Raw genomic sequence first — 15,766 nt, forward strand, 5'->3', positions numbered from 1 at the left:
AGGTGTGTCTACAGCCACAGCTACCTCCTCCTGAAGCCTGTCATCTGTGTGTGTGTGGTGTGTCTGCAGCTGGAACACATCACAGCTACCTCCTCCTGAAGCCTGTCATCTGTATGTGGTGTGTCTACAGCTGGAACACATCACAGCTACCTCCTCCTGAAGCCTGTCATCTGTATGTGGTGTGTCTACAGCTGGAACACATCACAGCTACCTCCTCCTGAAGCCTGTCATCTGTATGTGGTGTGTCTGCAGCTGGAACACATCACAGCTACCTCCTCCTGAAGCCTGTCATCTGTATGTGGTGTGTCTACAGCTGGAACACATCACAGCTACCTCCTCCTGAAGCCTGTCATCTGTATGTGGTGTGTCTACAGCTGGAACACATCACAGCTACCTCCTCCTGATACCTATCTCCCTGAAGGGAACAGTAACTCTTGTAAGCCTGCTTACACTTTAGACATGTTTACAGTTGACATCATTTTTATTATTCGTAACAAATATTGAATGCATACAATGTAGCACACTGTAAATATGTATAAATGATGTAAATATGAACTGTATGAAGTACTGCTTATGTATTGGTTGTCAAACACTGACTGTTCTGCAGCTCAGTGCGACAAATGATGCTTCATCTTACCAGCATATATAGCACTGTTCTTACCAATGAGCACTTCATATAAAGAGTAATCAATATATCCAACAATCTCCTTACTGTTATTGTTAATTATCTGAGAGGCTCTGCAGGGCCATGAAACAGCTAATAATATTAACCTGGTATCAAATCTAGACAGGATTTTCTAAAGCAGACACAGTTTATTGCATATCACACTTTAGTTTAAACACATTCCTTGAACATCATCTAATTTCTACACCCAGCAATTGCACAGCCTCTCTTTCAATCTTGCTATGCATGACATTGACCTCTTCCTGCGTCAAGGTTTTCTCCATATGTCGATAGATGATACGGTAGCAGTGACTATGTTGTTGCTTCTTTGGATGAAAGAATTCATCAACAAGGCTGACCTGCTCAACAAGGTCACCACCAACTAAGCGCACAAGGTCATAGAAATCATTCGGTGTAAAGTTGTCAGGAATCCAGAATGAAATGTCGTTTGTACACTGTGGATACTGGCTGACTGGCTGCAAGCAGACAATAGTAATGGGTAAAGAAGTACCAAAGTACACACAAACTCCATCAGTCACAATCAACCTCTTCTTGAAGTTGCAATGTCAGATTAGAATTTCATAGTTTTATTTATTTGATATGGAAACCCAGTTTCTCATATGGCACTATCAGTTTATCTAAACATAAACATATCAATTATACTCACAAAATATGAATCTGTCTTCATAAAAATAAAGAAAAAAAACAAGAATTGTTCATGTTTCTTTCATGAAAAACAAAATGCCAATTCAAACATTGCATCTTTAAAGCAATTAGATAATTCTAAATCATGATATGCAAAATCAATATGAACACTTACATAAATTGCGGCCACCTGTAGATGAAAAGTCCTACTAACTACATCCTTGATGTTACCTTTCTTCACCCATGATACCATTTCTCAAACCTCATGTATACTGGCTTACTCACCTTGTATGTGACCTCAGCCTCAGGGTGAAGCCCAGCAAACTGGGATAGGAATCCTGAGTCATGACTCCAAAATAAGCGTATGTCCGGAATGGAGTAAAGAATCATTGCTAGCCTCTCCAAGCCCAAACCAAATGCCCAGCCAATCTTGTCTGCCGTACTTGCTGGAATCACAATCATACATGAAGTTATCCCCTGTATCAAGCTTCCTCAGTCATGGGCCTCCGCAGCTGTCCTTCGCCACAGGCTATTTGCAATGTAACGAGGATACAGATCATCTAGGAAATTTAAAACATGTGAAACTACCTTTAGATATACTTCTCCAGGTTCTACTTCACTTTATGTGAATGGAAGACAGCAGTGAACAACATAATAATGGTGACTAGCTCACCTTAACAGTACACTTAGTAATTTGGACAGTAAGTTACTTTCAGCAATGAAATTAAAATGTTTACTGCAACTAGTTATCAATTTTTCCTAATCTGCAACAATAAATGCAATATTTAATATTTCATAAGGATGGTAACAATTAAATTCCTACCTTTACAATTATGCACCACAACCATTACAAACACCCTATAATGTAATGTTTTAAACTTCCTTGCAATGCAAAACACTCTTGAAACAATGCCTTGTGATGTAAGTCATCAAGGGTGCATACTCCTCTCAGGGATCTGTCATCTCTACATGCATTGTCACTGAGGAAGCCCAGTAATGTTGAAAGTTTTCAATAACTGTAAGCACACATTCCACAACATTGGGTGTCCTGTAGATTAGGGAATTGGTTAAGAGTGCCAATGGCATCAGGATCATATGTAAGTGCCTGCAGACTAAAGCAGTGGGATACTATGTTGACAAGTAGCCTTCGTAATTGTCCATGATACATTTCAATAAGGTCTTAGGCATGACAACATTAATTAGCTCAGTCGATGAGCTGCTGCTCTAACAATCCCAAGGTTGCACGTTTGCATCAGACATTTTCACAAAACTGGTTGTTTGTCCTAGTGAGCTACAGCTCACAGATCATGCTCACAAGAAGCTATGGTGCTCTATTCTAAAGGTGCATCACAATTAAGTTTCAATCTGAGTCTTGTCTGTATATCTTCTGGGATTATTGGTTATTTTAATTTTCATCAAATTGCTCTAAAAAAATTGGATTTCTTTCATGAAACTAAACTTCCTTCAGGTGACAAACATACTGTTTCACAAACTGTAAGTGTCACCAACCCAAGGCTATCTTTTCTTTGGGTCAGGAGCTAGTAAAATACATCAGAACTAGTATGTCTAGTATACAAACACTGTACAACTGTACAATGCAAGATTGTAGAATATTTCAATAAGGTATAGCATCAATACCTGTAATCTCATGGTGATGCCTATAATAAGGCAGCATCATCTGAGCAATGTGTAAAGTGGTGGTAGAGCTGTGTAAAGTGTTGGTAGAGCTGTGTAAAGTGGTGGTAGAGCTGTGTAAAGAGGTGGTAGGGCTGTGCAAAACGGTGGTAGGGCTGTGTAAAGTGGTGGCTGTGTAAAGTGGTGGTAGGGCTGTGTAAAGTGGTGGTAGGGCTGTGTAAAAATTAGAGGTGGTAGGGCTGTGTAAAGTGGTGGGTACAGCTGTGTAAAGAGTGGACGGACGTGAGTAGAGCTGTGTGTAAAGTGGTGGCTGTGTAAAAGAGTGGTGGTGGGGCTGTGTAAAGTGAAGGTGGTGTAGAGCTGTGTAAAAGGTGGTGAGTAGGGCTGAAAGTGTAAAAGTGGTGGCTGTGTGTAAGAGTGGTGAGGTAGAGCTTTAATAAAGTGGTGGATAGGGCTGTGTAAAAGTGTTGAGTAGAGGCTGTGTAAAAAGAGGTGAGGTAGGGACTGTATGCAAAACAGTTGGTAGTAGGGCTGTGTAAAAGTGGTGGTGGGGTTGTGTAAAAGTGGTGGCTGTGTAAAGTGGTGGTGTAGAGAGCTGTGTAAAAGTGGTGGTAGGAGGGCTGGTGTAAAGTGGTGAGTAGAGCTGTGTGAAAGTGGTGGTAGGGCTGTGTGTAAAAGTGGTGGTAGAAGGCTGTGTAAAGTGGTGGTGGGTAGGTGGTGGGAAATTGTAAAAGTGGTGGTAGGGCTGTGTAAAGTGGTGGTGGGGCTGTGTAAAGTAAAGTGGTGGCTGTATGAAACTGAGTTAGTGGAAAAGGTACAGTGGTGGCTGTATAGTGGTGGTGGGGCTGTGTGTATAGTGGTGGTGGGGCTGTGTATAGTGGTGGAGTAGGGCTGTGTAGCAGTGGTAGACAGTAATATGTGATTGAGTGGGGCTGGTGTAAAGTGAGTGAGTGGTGTAAGAATGTGTGAGTTGGTGGGGCTGTGTAAAAATTAAGTGGTGGTAGGGCTGTGTAAAGAGTGGTGCATTAGGAGCTGTGTATAGTTAATGGTAGGGGCTGTGTAAATAAAATGAGTAGGGCTAATGTAAAAGTGGTGGCTGTGTAAAATTAGTGTGTGGTAGAGGCTGTGTAAAAGTGGTGGTGGGGCTGTGTAAAAGTGGTGTTAGCCAGGGCTGTGTAAAAGTGGTGGCTGTGTAAAAGGGGTCACGTAGAGAAGTCACATAAGTGAAGTGAGTGGGGGGGGCTGTGTAAAATTAATTGAGGTAGAGACTGTTAGTAATAGAGTGAATTGAGTAGGGCTGTGTATAAAGTGGTGGGTAGGAGGGCTGTGTGGAAGTGGTGAATACTGACTGTGTAAAGTGGTGCTAGGGCTGTAAAGTGGTAGGGCTGTGTATAGTGGTGAGTAGAGACTGTGTAAAAGGTAATTGAGTGATGGGGAAGGCATTGTAATGAGTAATTGGTAGGGCTAGTATAAAGTGGTCTTCAATGTAAAAGTGGTGTAGAGCTACTGTGTAAAATTAATTGGTGAGAGACTGTGTAAAAGTGGTGAGTAGGGCTGTGTAAAAAGTGGTGGTAGGGCTGTGTAAGTGTGTGAAGTAGGGCTGTGTATTGAGTGGGGCTGTGTAAAAGTGGTGGCTATTAATAAAAAGTGAGGTGGTAGGGCTGTGTAAAGTGGTGGCTGTGTAAGAGTGTGTGAGTAGAGAGCTGTGTGTAAAAGTGGTGAGTAGAGGCTGTGTAAGGAGTGGGTGAGAGTAGAGCTGTATAAAATTAATTTGGCTGTGTTAAAAGTGATGATAGAGCTGTGTAAAAATTGAGGCCAGTAGAGACTATTAATAAAAGTGATTGGTAGAGCTGTATACAAAATTGGTGAGTAGGGCTGTGTAAAGAGTGGTGGTAAGGCTGTGCTTAAAAGTGGTGAGTAGGGCTGTGTAAAAGTGGTGGGGTAGAGCTGTAAAATGTAGAACTAATTAGGTAGAGGCTGTGTAAAAGTGGTGGCTGTATAAAAATTAGTAAGGCTGTGTGTATGAGTGGTGGAAGTAGGGCTGTGTGTATGAGTGGGTAGTAGGGCTGTGTGTATATAGTGAATTGAGTGGGGCTGTGTATAAGTGATTAGTAGGGCACAAGTAATAAAGTGGTGAGGTGGTGTAAAGAGATGTAGAGTTAAGTGGGTAGGGCTGTGTAAAAGTGAGGTGAGTAGGGAGCTGTATAAAGGAAGTGATGGGGCTACAATGTATAGTTATGGTAGGGAAGGCTGTAAAATAATGAGTAGAGACTGTGTAAAAGTGGTAACAATGTAAAAGTGGTGGTAGAGCTGTGTAAAAGTGAGGTGAGTAGGAGCTGTGTAAAATTAATTGAGTAGGGCTGTGTATAGAAGTGAGTAAGGCTGTGTAAAAGGTGGTCAGAGTAGGGCTGTGTAAAGTGGTGGTAGGGCTGTGTAAAGTGGTGGTAGGGCTGTGTAAAAGTGGTGGTGGGGCTGGTGTAAAGAGTGGTGGTGGGAGCTGTATTGAAGTGGTGGTGGCTGTGTAAAGTGGTGAGTGTAAAGGGCTTGTGTAAAAAGTGGTTGTAGGGCTGTGTAAAGTGGTGGTGGGGCTGTAAGAATTAAGTGAGTAGAAAATGTGTGGGAAGTGGTGGTAGGGCTGTGTATAGCTGGTGTAGAAAGTATCAAAGTGGTGAGTGGAGGCTGTGTAAAGTGGTGGTAGAGACTGTGTATAGTGGTGCAGTGGGGGCTGTGTAAAGTGGTGGTGGTAAGGCTGTGTAAAAGTGGTGGTAAGGCTGTGTAAAAGTGGTGGTAGGTAGTGAATGAGGTAGGGCTGTAATAAAGTGGTGGTGGCTGTGTAAAAGTGGTGAGTAGAGCTGTGTAAAGTGAGTGGCTGTGTAAGTGGTGGGTCAGGATGTGTATAAAAGTGGTGAGTACTGTGTAAAAGTGGTGAGTAGAGGGCTGTAAAAGTGGTGGTGGGGCTGTGTAAAAGTAATGGTAATTAGTGGCTGTGTAATGTAAAAGTGGTGGTAGGGCTGTGTAAAAATTAAGTGGGGGCTGGCAAAGAGGCACAAGCTGTGTAAAGTGGTGTAAAGTAGGGCTGTGTGTAAAGTGGTGAGTAGGGCTGTATAAAAGTGGTGAGTAGGGCTGTGTGTAAAAGTGGTGAGTAAGAGCTGTGTAAAGTGGTGAGGTAGAGCTGTGCTGTAAGTGGTGAGTGGAGGAGCTGTGTAAAGTGGTGGTAAGTGGTTTGTGTAAAAGTGGGTGGCTGTGTAAAGTGCAAAGTGGTAGGGCTGTGCAAAGTGGTGGTAGGGCTGTGTAAAGAGTTAAGTAGTGGGCTGTGTAAAGTGGTGGCTGTGTAAAGTGGTGGTAGGCTGTGTGTAAAGTGGTGGTAGAGCTGTGTAAAAGTTAATTGGTAGAGCTGTGTAATAGTGGTGAGTAGGGCTGTGTAAAGTGGTGGGTAGAGGCTGTGTATAGTGGTGGTGGCTGTGTATAAAGTGGTGGCTGTATATAAAGAGTGGAGTAGGGGCTGTGTATAGTGGTGGTAGGGCTGTGTATAGTGGTGAGTAGGGCTGTGTATAGTGGTGGTGCTGTGTATAGTGTAAAAGTGGTGGTAGGGCTGTGTAAAGTGGTGAGTAGGGCTGTGTATAGTGGTGGTAGGGCTGTGTAAAGTGGTGGTACAGCTGTGTAAAGTGGTGGTGTATGAAAAGTGGTGGTAGAGGCTGTGTAAAGTGGTGAGTAGGGCTGTAATATATAGTGGTGAGTAGGGCTGTGTGTATAGTGGCTGTGTAAAGGGGTGGTAGAGCTATGTATAAAGAGTGGTGTGGGTACAGCTGTGTAATAAAGTGGTGGTGGTGGGGCTGTGTAAAATAGTGGTGGTAGGGCTGTGTAAAGTAGTGGAGTAGGGCTGTGTATAGTGGTGGTACAGCTGTATGGAAGTGGTGAGTCTGGCTGTAATAAGTAGTGGTAGTAGGGCTGTGTATAGTGGTGGTGGAGCTGTGTATAGTGGTGGTAGTAGGGCTGTGTGTATAGTGGTGGTGTACAGCTGTGTAGTGCAAAGTGGTAGGAGCTGTGTATAGTGGTGGTAGTAATCGTAAAGTGGTGGCTGTGTTAAAAGTGGTATAGTAGAGATCGTGTGTAAAAAAGTAGGGCTGTGTAAAGTGGTCGGTACAGCTGTGTATAGTGGTGGTAGGGCTGTGTATAGTGGCGGTAGGGCTGTGTATAGTGGTGGTACAGCTGTGTATAGTGGTGGTGTGTAAAGAGTGGCATGTAGGGCTGTGTGTATAGTGGTGGTAGGGGCTGTGTATAGTGGTGGTAGAGCTGTGTAGTAAGCCGTATAGTGGTGGTACAGCTGTGTATAGTGGTGGTGGGCAGCTGTGTATAGTGGTGGTAGGGTTGTGTAGTGGTGGTGTGTAAAGTGGTGGTAGGGCTGTGTATAGTGGTGGTAGGGCTGTGTAGTGGTGGTACAGCTGTGTATAGTGGTGGTACAGCTGTGTATAGTGGTGGTGTACAGCTGTGTAAATAGTGGTGGTACAGCTGTGTATAGTGGTGGTAGGGGCTGTGTATAGTGGTGGTACAGCTGTGTATAGTGGTGGTAGGGCTGTGTATAGTGGTGGTAGGGCTGTGTATAGTGGTGGTACAGCTGTGTATAGTGGTGGTACAGCTGTGTATAGTGGTGGTAGGGCTGTGTATAGTGGTGGTAGGGCTGTGTATAGTGGTGGTACAGCTGCGTATAGTGGTGGTGTATAGTGGTGGTAGGGCTGTGTATAGTGGTGGTACAGCTGTGTATAGTGGTGGTACAGCTGTGTATAGTGGTGGTGTATAGTGGTGGTAGGGCTGTGTATAGTGGTGGTACAGCTGTGTATAGTGGTGGTGTATAGTGGTGGTACAGCTGTGTATAGTGGTGGTGTATAGTGGTGGTAGGGCTATGTATAGTGGTGGTACAGCTGTGTATAGTGGTGGTGTATAGTGGTGGTACAGCTGTGTATAGTGGTGGTAGAGCTGTTATGGTCAGCTGACCTGACTGGAGCAGCTCCTGTTCCATGATACCACAACCAAGAACTTCCAGCCATTCTCCTCCGAACTTTATTTCCAGTTCCCAGGACGGATGGGTGAAGGGAAAATAACTATCTGTCCAGCGCAAGTCAATATCTGTTGTCAACAAGAAATGAAATCTATATTAAAAGGATGAAAAGCTTAAGAACCGTGAAGATACACAGATAGTCATATGACAGAAACCTTTTCTATGACTACATGCTCCAGCTCTCCCTAATATCTCACTTGTATTCCACACATAAACATATGGCAATATCACATCAGAGTTGGTACAAGTGGGGACAGGGTGAATATCTGGGGTCAGTTTCAAAGCTTTGGGGCCACATTCTAAGGGATCACATATAAACCTGGACATGTGGTTTGTTGATGCAGGATGACATCTTCAAGAAATGTTAGTCACACACAAGATGTTTCACATGGAATGTTTCTCAGATGTAACATATTGCAGCAGCAACATCATCAGGTGTCACATGTTTAGCCTCTACAGCCTGTAGAAGACCACTGCCATTAGCATGTCTCTTCAAGATACTCATTCTAAAATTAGAATGTAGCTTTGTCATTACATAAGATTTCACACAATTTACACCAAGCTGATATGTTGTATATATATGAAGTCTCAAAGCCATGTTCATTCAACATTCTATCCTGCCTTAATGTCACCATGGTTACTGTCAGATGCGCAGGCCAGACCATGTGTGTATCACTTACTAGACTGACTGACTGAGTTTGAATTTACGCCGCTTTTAGCAATATTCCAGCAACATCATGGCGGGGCACACCAGAAATGGACTTCAAACATTGTACCCATGTGGGAATCGAACCCGGGTGTTCGGCGTGAAGAGCGAACGCTTTAACCACTGGGCTACCCCACTGCCCCATATCACTTACTACAAGTGTACAGTATAACTGACAAACCATGATATGAAAGACTAGGCAGTACATATCATAATATATTTGGAAAATACTGATATATTGTGTTTTTCTTAAATTACGCTTATCTTCGTTTTGCTCAAAATGTTTACATAAGTAAGAAAAATTGACAAGTAAAACAATACTATACAATAGTATAAGAAGAACAACTTTTTCCTGTGATAAAAATGCGAAAATATGAAGCTGTCAAAATTGTGAGGGTTAAGTTTTTTCATTTCGGTTCATAACAAATTACAGATGAAAGAATGCATTTAATATGTTGTCATGCATACCACAAATCATGTTTGAATCATTATTGCAATCAAATTACAAAACAAAATTTAGGCCAATAACCATCATTTTTGCCAAGGTTGACCATATCTTTGTCTGTGTTTGTCATCTCTTGCCCAGCCTGAATGCCATTTCAACATGAAATAATCTAAAGTTTCCTTATCTCAATCTTCCCTGCTGATGTAGGGATTTATGTCCTGAATTCATAAAAAAACCTGCTCTTACCTTAGCATACTCCTATAGCAGGTCAGCTTCATCTTGCTTTATCTACATCTATTTAAATCCCAAAGCAAAGCGATTTGACCTACATCTAAAAATTGACTTAATGACTAGATTATCAACTTACCTAAATTGTAAAATTACACAAACTTACACAATTAGTGAAAACATAATATATTTCTATTTCTGTTTACATTTTACCTGCTCACTCTTGTGCTGGCTGTAGCTATCAATGAGGAACACATAAAATATCCCAGATGGCCTGACATTTGGGTGGTGATTCTGACATGCCAAAGTCATTTGAAGGAGAAACCTCTTGGGTATTTTCAGAACTATATCTTCTATATGTGCAAAAAAACTGAAAACTCATATCTGATTGGACCATTTGTGACTTTCAGACAATGAAATGTGATTTGGACATATGCAGAGAATGTCGGGACATTTACATCCATAACTGAAACATTTGGTGCAATAATATAAAATATTTTTCAAACCGTCCTTTAGTCTTAAACTATAGGAAATACACTCATCTACATGAATGTACCTTATGCCCATCTAAGTGTTAATATTATAAGCCAATCAACAAATTATTGCAGTAATAATGTGAGACTGCAGCCTTGGCAGAACACAATTATATGTACAGCTATACTGTTTCAATTTCAGCATACATGAAATTTATTAAAACATTCCACAATCACCTCACACCTGGGAAAGATTATGGGTTGCCTACACTTACGACAAACAGACTTATTCTGTTTTGTGTATCTAATTGTGTATCTAAATATAAGACAGAGTGTTTTGAGTTTAAGGCTACTTCAAACAGCATTGCTAATATATCGTCAGTTTCATGTGTGAGAAAAGAGCAGAATGATGCAGAAATGAGATGTTTACCAGTTAGGTGAATCCCATGAACAAGGGTATGGTCCTAACAGGTGCCAGGCTTTGTGATACCCGAAGAAAGCAACTCTACACATCAAATTGAAGCAACTTTGAGGAATTGACCACCTGTGCCTCTTTACTGAAACTGTACTAGAAAGGGAGGTAACTCTTCCATTCCCATATCAACAGGATGAGTACTACCTAACGTGAAGTAGGTCAATTCAGAAATTGGAGATTGTTCAGATTGGAGATAGGAAAAAAGTCAGAACTCACACACAGAATAGTGGGCTTTCCTGTTTGACAGGCACACCTTATTCAGTTATTGCGTAATGTCCTCCGTTGTATGTGGGTTCAATGACGGTAAATCCAATGTCAGTAGTTGGTCCAAAAATAACAAGACAGGGTTTAAGTTACGGTTAAGTTAGAAATCTGTCTTCAAATGCAATAAATCACTTCAGTAGATAGAACATCACATACCTTACTCAAGGAAGGGTGACTGGTGAGGGAATATAAGGACATGTGTTTCAACTTATAAATCATGTATAACTGATAACCATGCATATGCACCTCAGTATTATTCGTGTGGTAAAAGAAAATTTAATATTATCCATACCAAGTTGCATTAGTCAGTTAGTTGTTTGAACTTTGATTTGTACAGAGTTGGAATGAAAGCTGATCCTATTTGTATATGTGGTGATTTTATTGAGAACTCGTATGATTATCTGTTTGAATGTCCATTGTACAAACAACAAAGAGTTAACTTCATGTTATAAGTTAAGCGCATTTGTTCATCAGCAGGTATTTCAGTCGACCTTAAACTTTTGTTAGAAGGAAGTGCAGACCTATCATCATGTGAAAATGTAAAAGTATTCAAGTTAATGCAATCGTTCATTAGTGAGACAAAACGATTTGTGTAGCATATTGATATTATTCTGTATAAGCTCTATCGCTTTTTACTTATTCTACTTTCTTGTCCACTATCTGTCATCTTTACTTGCGGGAATCTAAATTACCTATGTACATACCAAGGAGAGGGTATTCTAAGTTGGAGAACTTGTTCCTAATCCTTTTCTCAGTGAATAAAATATGTTTAAAACAAAAAAACAAGGACATGTAGTCACTGCATCAACTCATGGCCACAACAGAAATCTGTCAACATTCTAAATTCCTTTCTTGGAGATATCACATGAAAATTATTAACTATGTAGAGCACAATTAAGTACTGAAAGCAAAGATTACTGTTAATGAGGCAGATCAATATACTCAAACCTAACTACTGACACACCAATATGCTACAGAGTGGGTTTCTTTCTTGCATTGTTATGTCAATGATAATAATGCCAAAGATACATAAAAAAACAAAATGGAATCACACCATTTCCAAAGAGGCTAATGGTCAAGTCTTGCAGTGTTTTCTTGAGACTGTGTTCAACAAGTTTAGCAGCATCAATTGTATGGAAAGCCTGTTTGTCAGCAAGTCGCTTCCCATCTTCAAACAAGCACAGATTTGTTGAGTCTGACACATCCTTAAATAACTGAAACAGAATCAGGTTTATTTGTTAGAAAGGATTTACCCCTTCAACATAGAGCTAACCAATACATTCCTGTGATACTCTGGACACATCAATGATACATGGTTCACATACTGACTTTGTGCTGCAGGGGGATTTCATTAAATTGATATTTGTGCAAGAGATGTTGTAATAATGAAGCAGACAACTTTATGGACTTTATAGTTAACTTCTTGTTTGTTGCACAAAGTGGTGTTTCAATGTAGATTCCGACACTGCTCTATGCAATAAAACAGAAGTTGCTATCCACAATGTTGCATGCCAATCTGACAATGATAAATGTACTATATTGTACAGTTTGACACAAATATACTACTCCATGAAAGAAACGCATAGCACAGATTTTCAGGTCGGGTCTTTTTAGGATGAATCGCAACATTAGTTACTTTTATATTTTGGTAACCAATACCTCATTGAAAACAATTGATGAAACGCAACCCAAACAGATTTTTAGGAATAAATGTCACATAAGACATGGGTTTACAAAACTTCACATTTTTGTCAGACACATGCACTTCGTGCACAATAGGCAATAAAAACAAGGTTCTGGTTTTGTTAGTGACAGTTTTCAAACGTGTAGTTGCAGTGTAAAGTCATGCCTAGACTAACTGAGGCTCAACAGAATAATGCAAATGGACATTTGGAGGCTGGTGAATCACAATCAGCAGTGGCAAGGTGCCTACACGTATCCCAGAGCACAATAGGAAGACTGTGGCATCATTTTCAACAGCATGGGACCACACAGGATAGACCCCGGATAGACAGGTCACCACGCCCACCCAAGACAGATTCATTCGTTTACGGCACTTCCATGACAGATTCCTTACGACATCCTCTACCACAACCTCATTGCTTGGGCTCCGGAGAATCTCAGACCACACAGTAAGGAATCGTTTACGTGAAACTGGTATTTGTCCCAGAAGACCAGCACGTGGAGTCATCTTCACATGACAACATCATCAGCTACGGCAATGGTGTGTCAACATCATGTCAAACCATCGGCCATGGCCTATGCAGAGATGGAGAACTGTCATTTTTAGTGACGAGTCACGGTTTCTACTGAGACGTCCAGACAGGAGATCACGCGTGTAAAGACGTCATGAACGTTTTCGTGCAAACTGTGTTCAGGAAGTCGACAGATTTGGCGCAGATAGTGTTATTGTGTTATTGTGTTGGCGGGCATTTCATACAGTGGTAGGACAGATTTTGTTCACATTCAGGGGAATCTCACAGCTCGATGTTATTGTGATGAGGTCATCAGGCCACACGTCATTCCGTTCATGAACAGACAAAACGTCATTTTTCAACATGGTAATGCTCGCCCACATACGGCAAGGTTGACTATAGTGATCCTGGCACAGAACAACATTCAGGTTCTTCCATGGCCTTCATGATCACCATATCTTAACCCAATTGAACACTTGTGGGACGAACTGGATAGACGGGTGCGTCGACGTCATCCACAGGCACAGACTCTTCCAGATTTGTTTTTGGCGTTGTGAGACGAGTACCAGAACACTCCCAGGACTGCCATTCAGAATCTGATTCGGTCCATGGGTAAACAGTGTCAGGCTGTGATTGGCTCTAATGGTGGTCATAATCACTACTGATTTCGTCAGACCTGCACTTCATTTACAGTGCAATGTACTGTTTACCTTGTCTACACTGTCTGCTGTAATCATTGCAGTAACTTGTTCCATGTGCAGGTCACCTGATGCTCATATTTTCACATAAAACATTGACAACAGTCTGTGCTATGCTTTGAGTAGTATAGTTTCAAATGCATGAACTTGCTTCATTTTTTATATTATTTGGTAATTTGATTAAAAAACATAGATTGTCAACCTATTTCTCATCTATTTCTGCCCAATCTGCCCAACAATTAATCTGTTTGTGTCATTTGAGACATTATTTACAACATTACTGAATCATAAGGAAGGCATTGACAACAACAAACAAGTCTAAAGCTTGAAAAGTAACCTCAAACTCTGTGAAAAGCCGGACACCTTCAAGCTGATGGAATGCTGGATAATGACTTGCATCAATTTCATCTCTCCTGTATACATCTCCCACAATAAGGAAGGCATCTAGTCCGGACTTCATCAAATCTCTCTGATGTGCTGAAGTATGCGCCCTTAACATGTATTTGGAGTTGATATAATAGCTGTCGGACCTTGATCGACTAACATGGTCTAACGGCACCAATAAACTGTCAAAATTCTGTTCAAGGGTCACAACTGGGCTCAGTTGATCATATACTGAAAATATTGGATTACTTCTGCGATTTATGTAGTTTTTGTAAAAGAAGTTTTCTATTCTTCTTTTTATCAAGTTGAGTGGATGATGTTTTTGCATGTGCAGATTCTGACCAAGTTTCGAAAGCAGTCCTTGATTAACATTGGTCCAGTCATCTGTACTGTAAACTTGGCCTGCTATGTCAATGGTGTGTGGTGCATGTTTCCGACTGGGGCCTGTGTCACTGGCAAGTCTCCTCACAACACACACAGCATCCACTCTACCACACAGAACAACATGTAGTGAGCGCTGAATCCTGAAACAGGAGCAAAGAAGGAAACTTAGGGAAATAATGGTCAAGTTGTCAGAACATCAAAACTGGTTGTGCAAGTGGAATGATTCAATCATACTCAGAATACTGACTTTACTATGGAATGGTTTAAATACCCGATCAATAAAGATATTGTCAGGATGTCCTTACCAGGAAACCAGTAGATTTGTAGTCTTAGGAATTGTTTGATAGTTTATCTGACCATATAGTTGGTGGCTTGTTTAAACTACATATGATTACATATCATATTCTTTTTCATGCCTTTTCAGAAATTGTTTCCGAAGTATTGACAAAGTTTGTTTGTTGTTTAACACTACACTCAGCAATATTCCAGCTATATGGCAGCAGTCTGTAAATAATCAAGTCTGAACCAGCCAATCCAATGATTGATATCATGAGCATCAATCTATGAACATTTGAGTGAGTTTAGTTTTACGCTGCTTTTAGCAATATTCCAATAATATCACGGCAGGGGACACCAGAAATGGGCTTCACACATTGTACCCATCTGGGGAATCAAACCCGGATCTTCGGTGTGATGAGCGAACGCTCGAACGCTTAAACACTAGGCTACCCCACCACACCTATGAAAATTTGAGAACATCGAAACTAAATATATTGATCATTTTGAAGTTCAATGTCTCAGCATTACTATTTATAAATGAAAGAAATCAAATTATCTCCTTTATGAACAAACTTATCAATTAATAACAGGCCTACTTACTACAAGTGATCATCAGAGTATCAAAAACTATTTGTACAGTTCTTTCAAACTGTCTTATCAGGGAGCCACATAGTTTTTGCTATTTTATCTTTGAACCTATATTGAACTGTATATAACGGATGATATATTCACTCATTTGAATATTTGGTCTGTCTTCGTCTTCAATGTCATAATCTAATGGGCTGTTTCAGCGCTGCCCCATCTCACTAGAGACCATATAATATAATATTATATGGTCTCTGATCTCATAGATCTCATCTAATCGTAATCGGCATCATTTATGTGATGCGTGTGTTGTGAATGATACATTTTGGGAATTGTCAGTTAATGAAACTAAAATTATATGAACAAGACGTGCCTGGGGAACATATTGCGCGTTCACAGGGTAACAGTGTAGATTTACTCTGATTAAACTCGTAAACCTGTATCCGATTGAGGTTGGCAATTTACTTCTAAACTTAACAGAAGTAGTCAACTGTCTTTTTCACGACATTCATATAAATCGTGTTAGTGTTATTAGGTCTATTGTCGATTCTTTCAGAATGGGTTATGGCATTACAATGACAAATATTGTTCTTAGACTTGCCAATTATGTAAACCGACTGCATTTAATGTCGTAAATAAGAATTCTTCTG

The 15,766-nt window shown here is 40.8% G+C and overlaps 1 protein-coding gene across 1 annotated transcript; it reads right to left on the reverse strand.

Annotated features, from left to right (window-relative positions):
* Window positions 1-462: 462 nt before the first annotated feature.
* Window positions 463-15,606, reverse strand: LOC124279043 (phenylalanine--tRNA ligase, mitochondrial-like). Its single transcript, XM_046714842.1, has 6 exons — window positions 15,490-15,606; window positions 13,822-14,392; window positions 11,646-11,805; window positions 7,937-8,068; window positions 1,595-1,755; window positions 463-1,140 (listed from the first exon to the last, which is right to left on the reverse strand). The coding sequence occupies exons 1-6, from the start codon at window positions 15,498-15,500 to the stop codon at window positions 856-858; spliced, it is 1,320 nt and encodes a 439-aa protein (XP_046570798.1). The 5' UTR covers window positions 15,501-15,606; the 3' UTR covers window positions 463-855.
* Window positions 15,607-15,766: the final 160 nt, after the last annotated feature.

The sequence above is a fragment of the Haliotis rubra genome, unplaced genomic scaffold, assembly GCF_003918875.1.
Source record: "Haliotis rubra isolate DU_JTF1 unplaced genomic scaffold, ASM391887v1 Scf245, whole genome shotgun sequence".
Classification (NCBI taxonomy): Eukaryota; Metazoa; Mollusca; class Gastropoda; order Lepetellida; family Haliotidae; genus Haliotis; species Haliotis rubra.

Excerpts from the sequence above, each read along its gene's own strand:
- LOC124279043 (XM_046714842.1), bottom strand. Across the intron at positions 1,756-7,936 it reads ACAGGAGCTGCTCCAGTCAG|CAAGTACGGCAGACAAGATT; the intron begins GTCAGCTGACCA and ends TTGTGATTCCAG. Across the intron at positions 1,141-1,594 it reads AGGCTGAGGTCACATACAAG|CCAGTCAGCCAGTATCCACA; the intron begins GTGAGTAAGCCA and ends GTCTGCTTGCAG.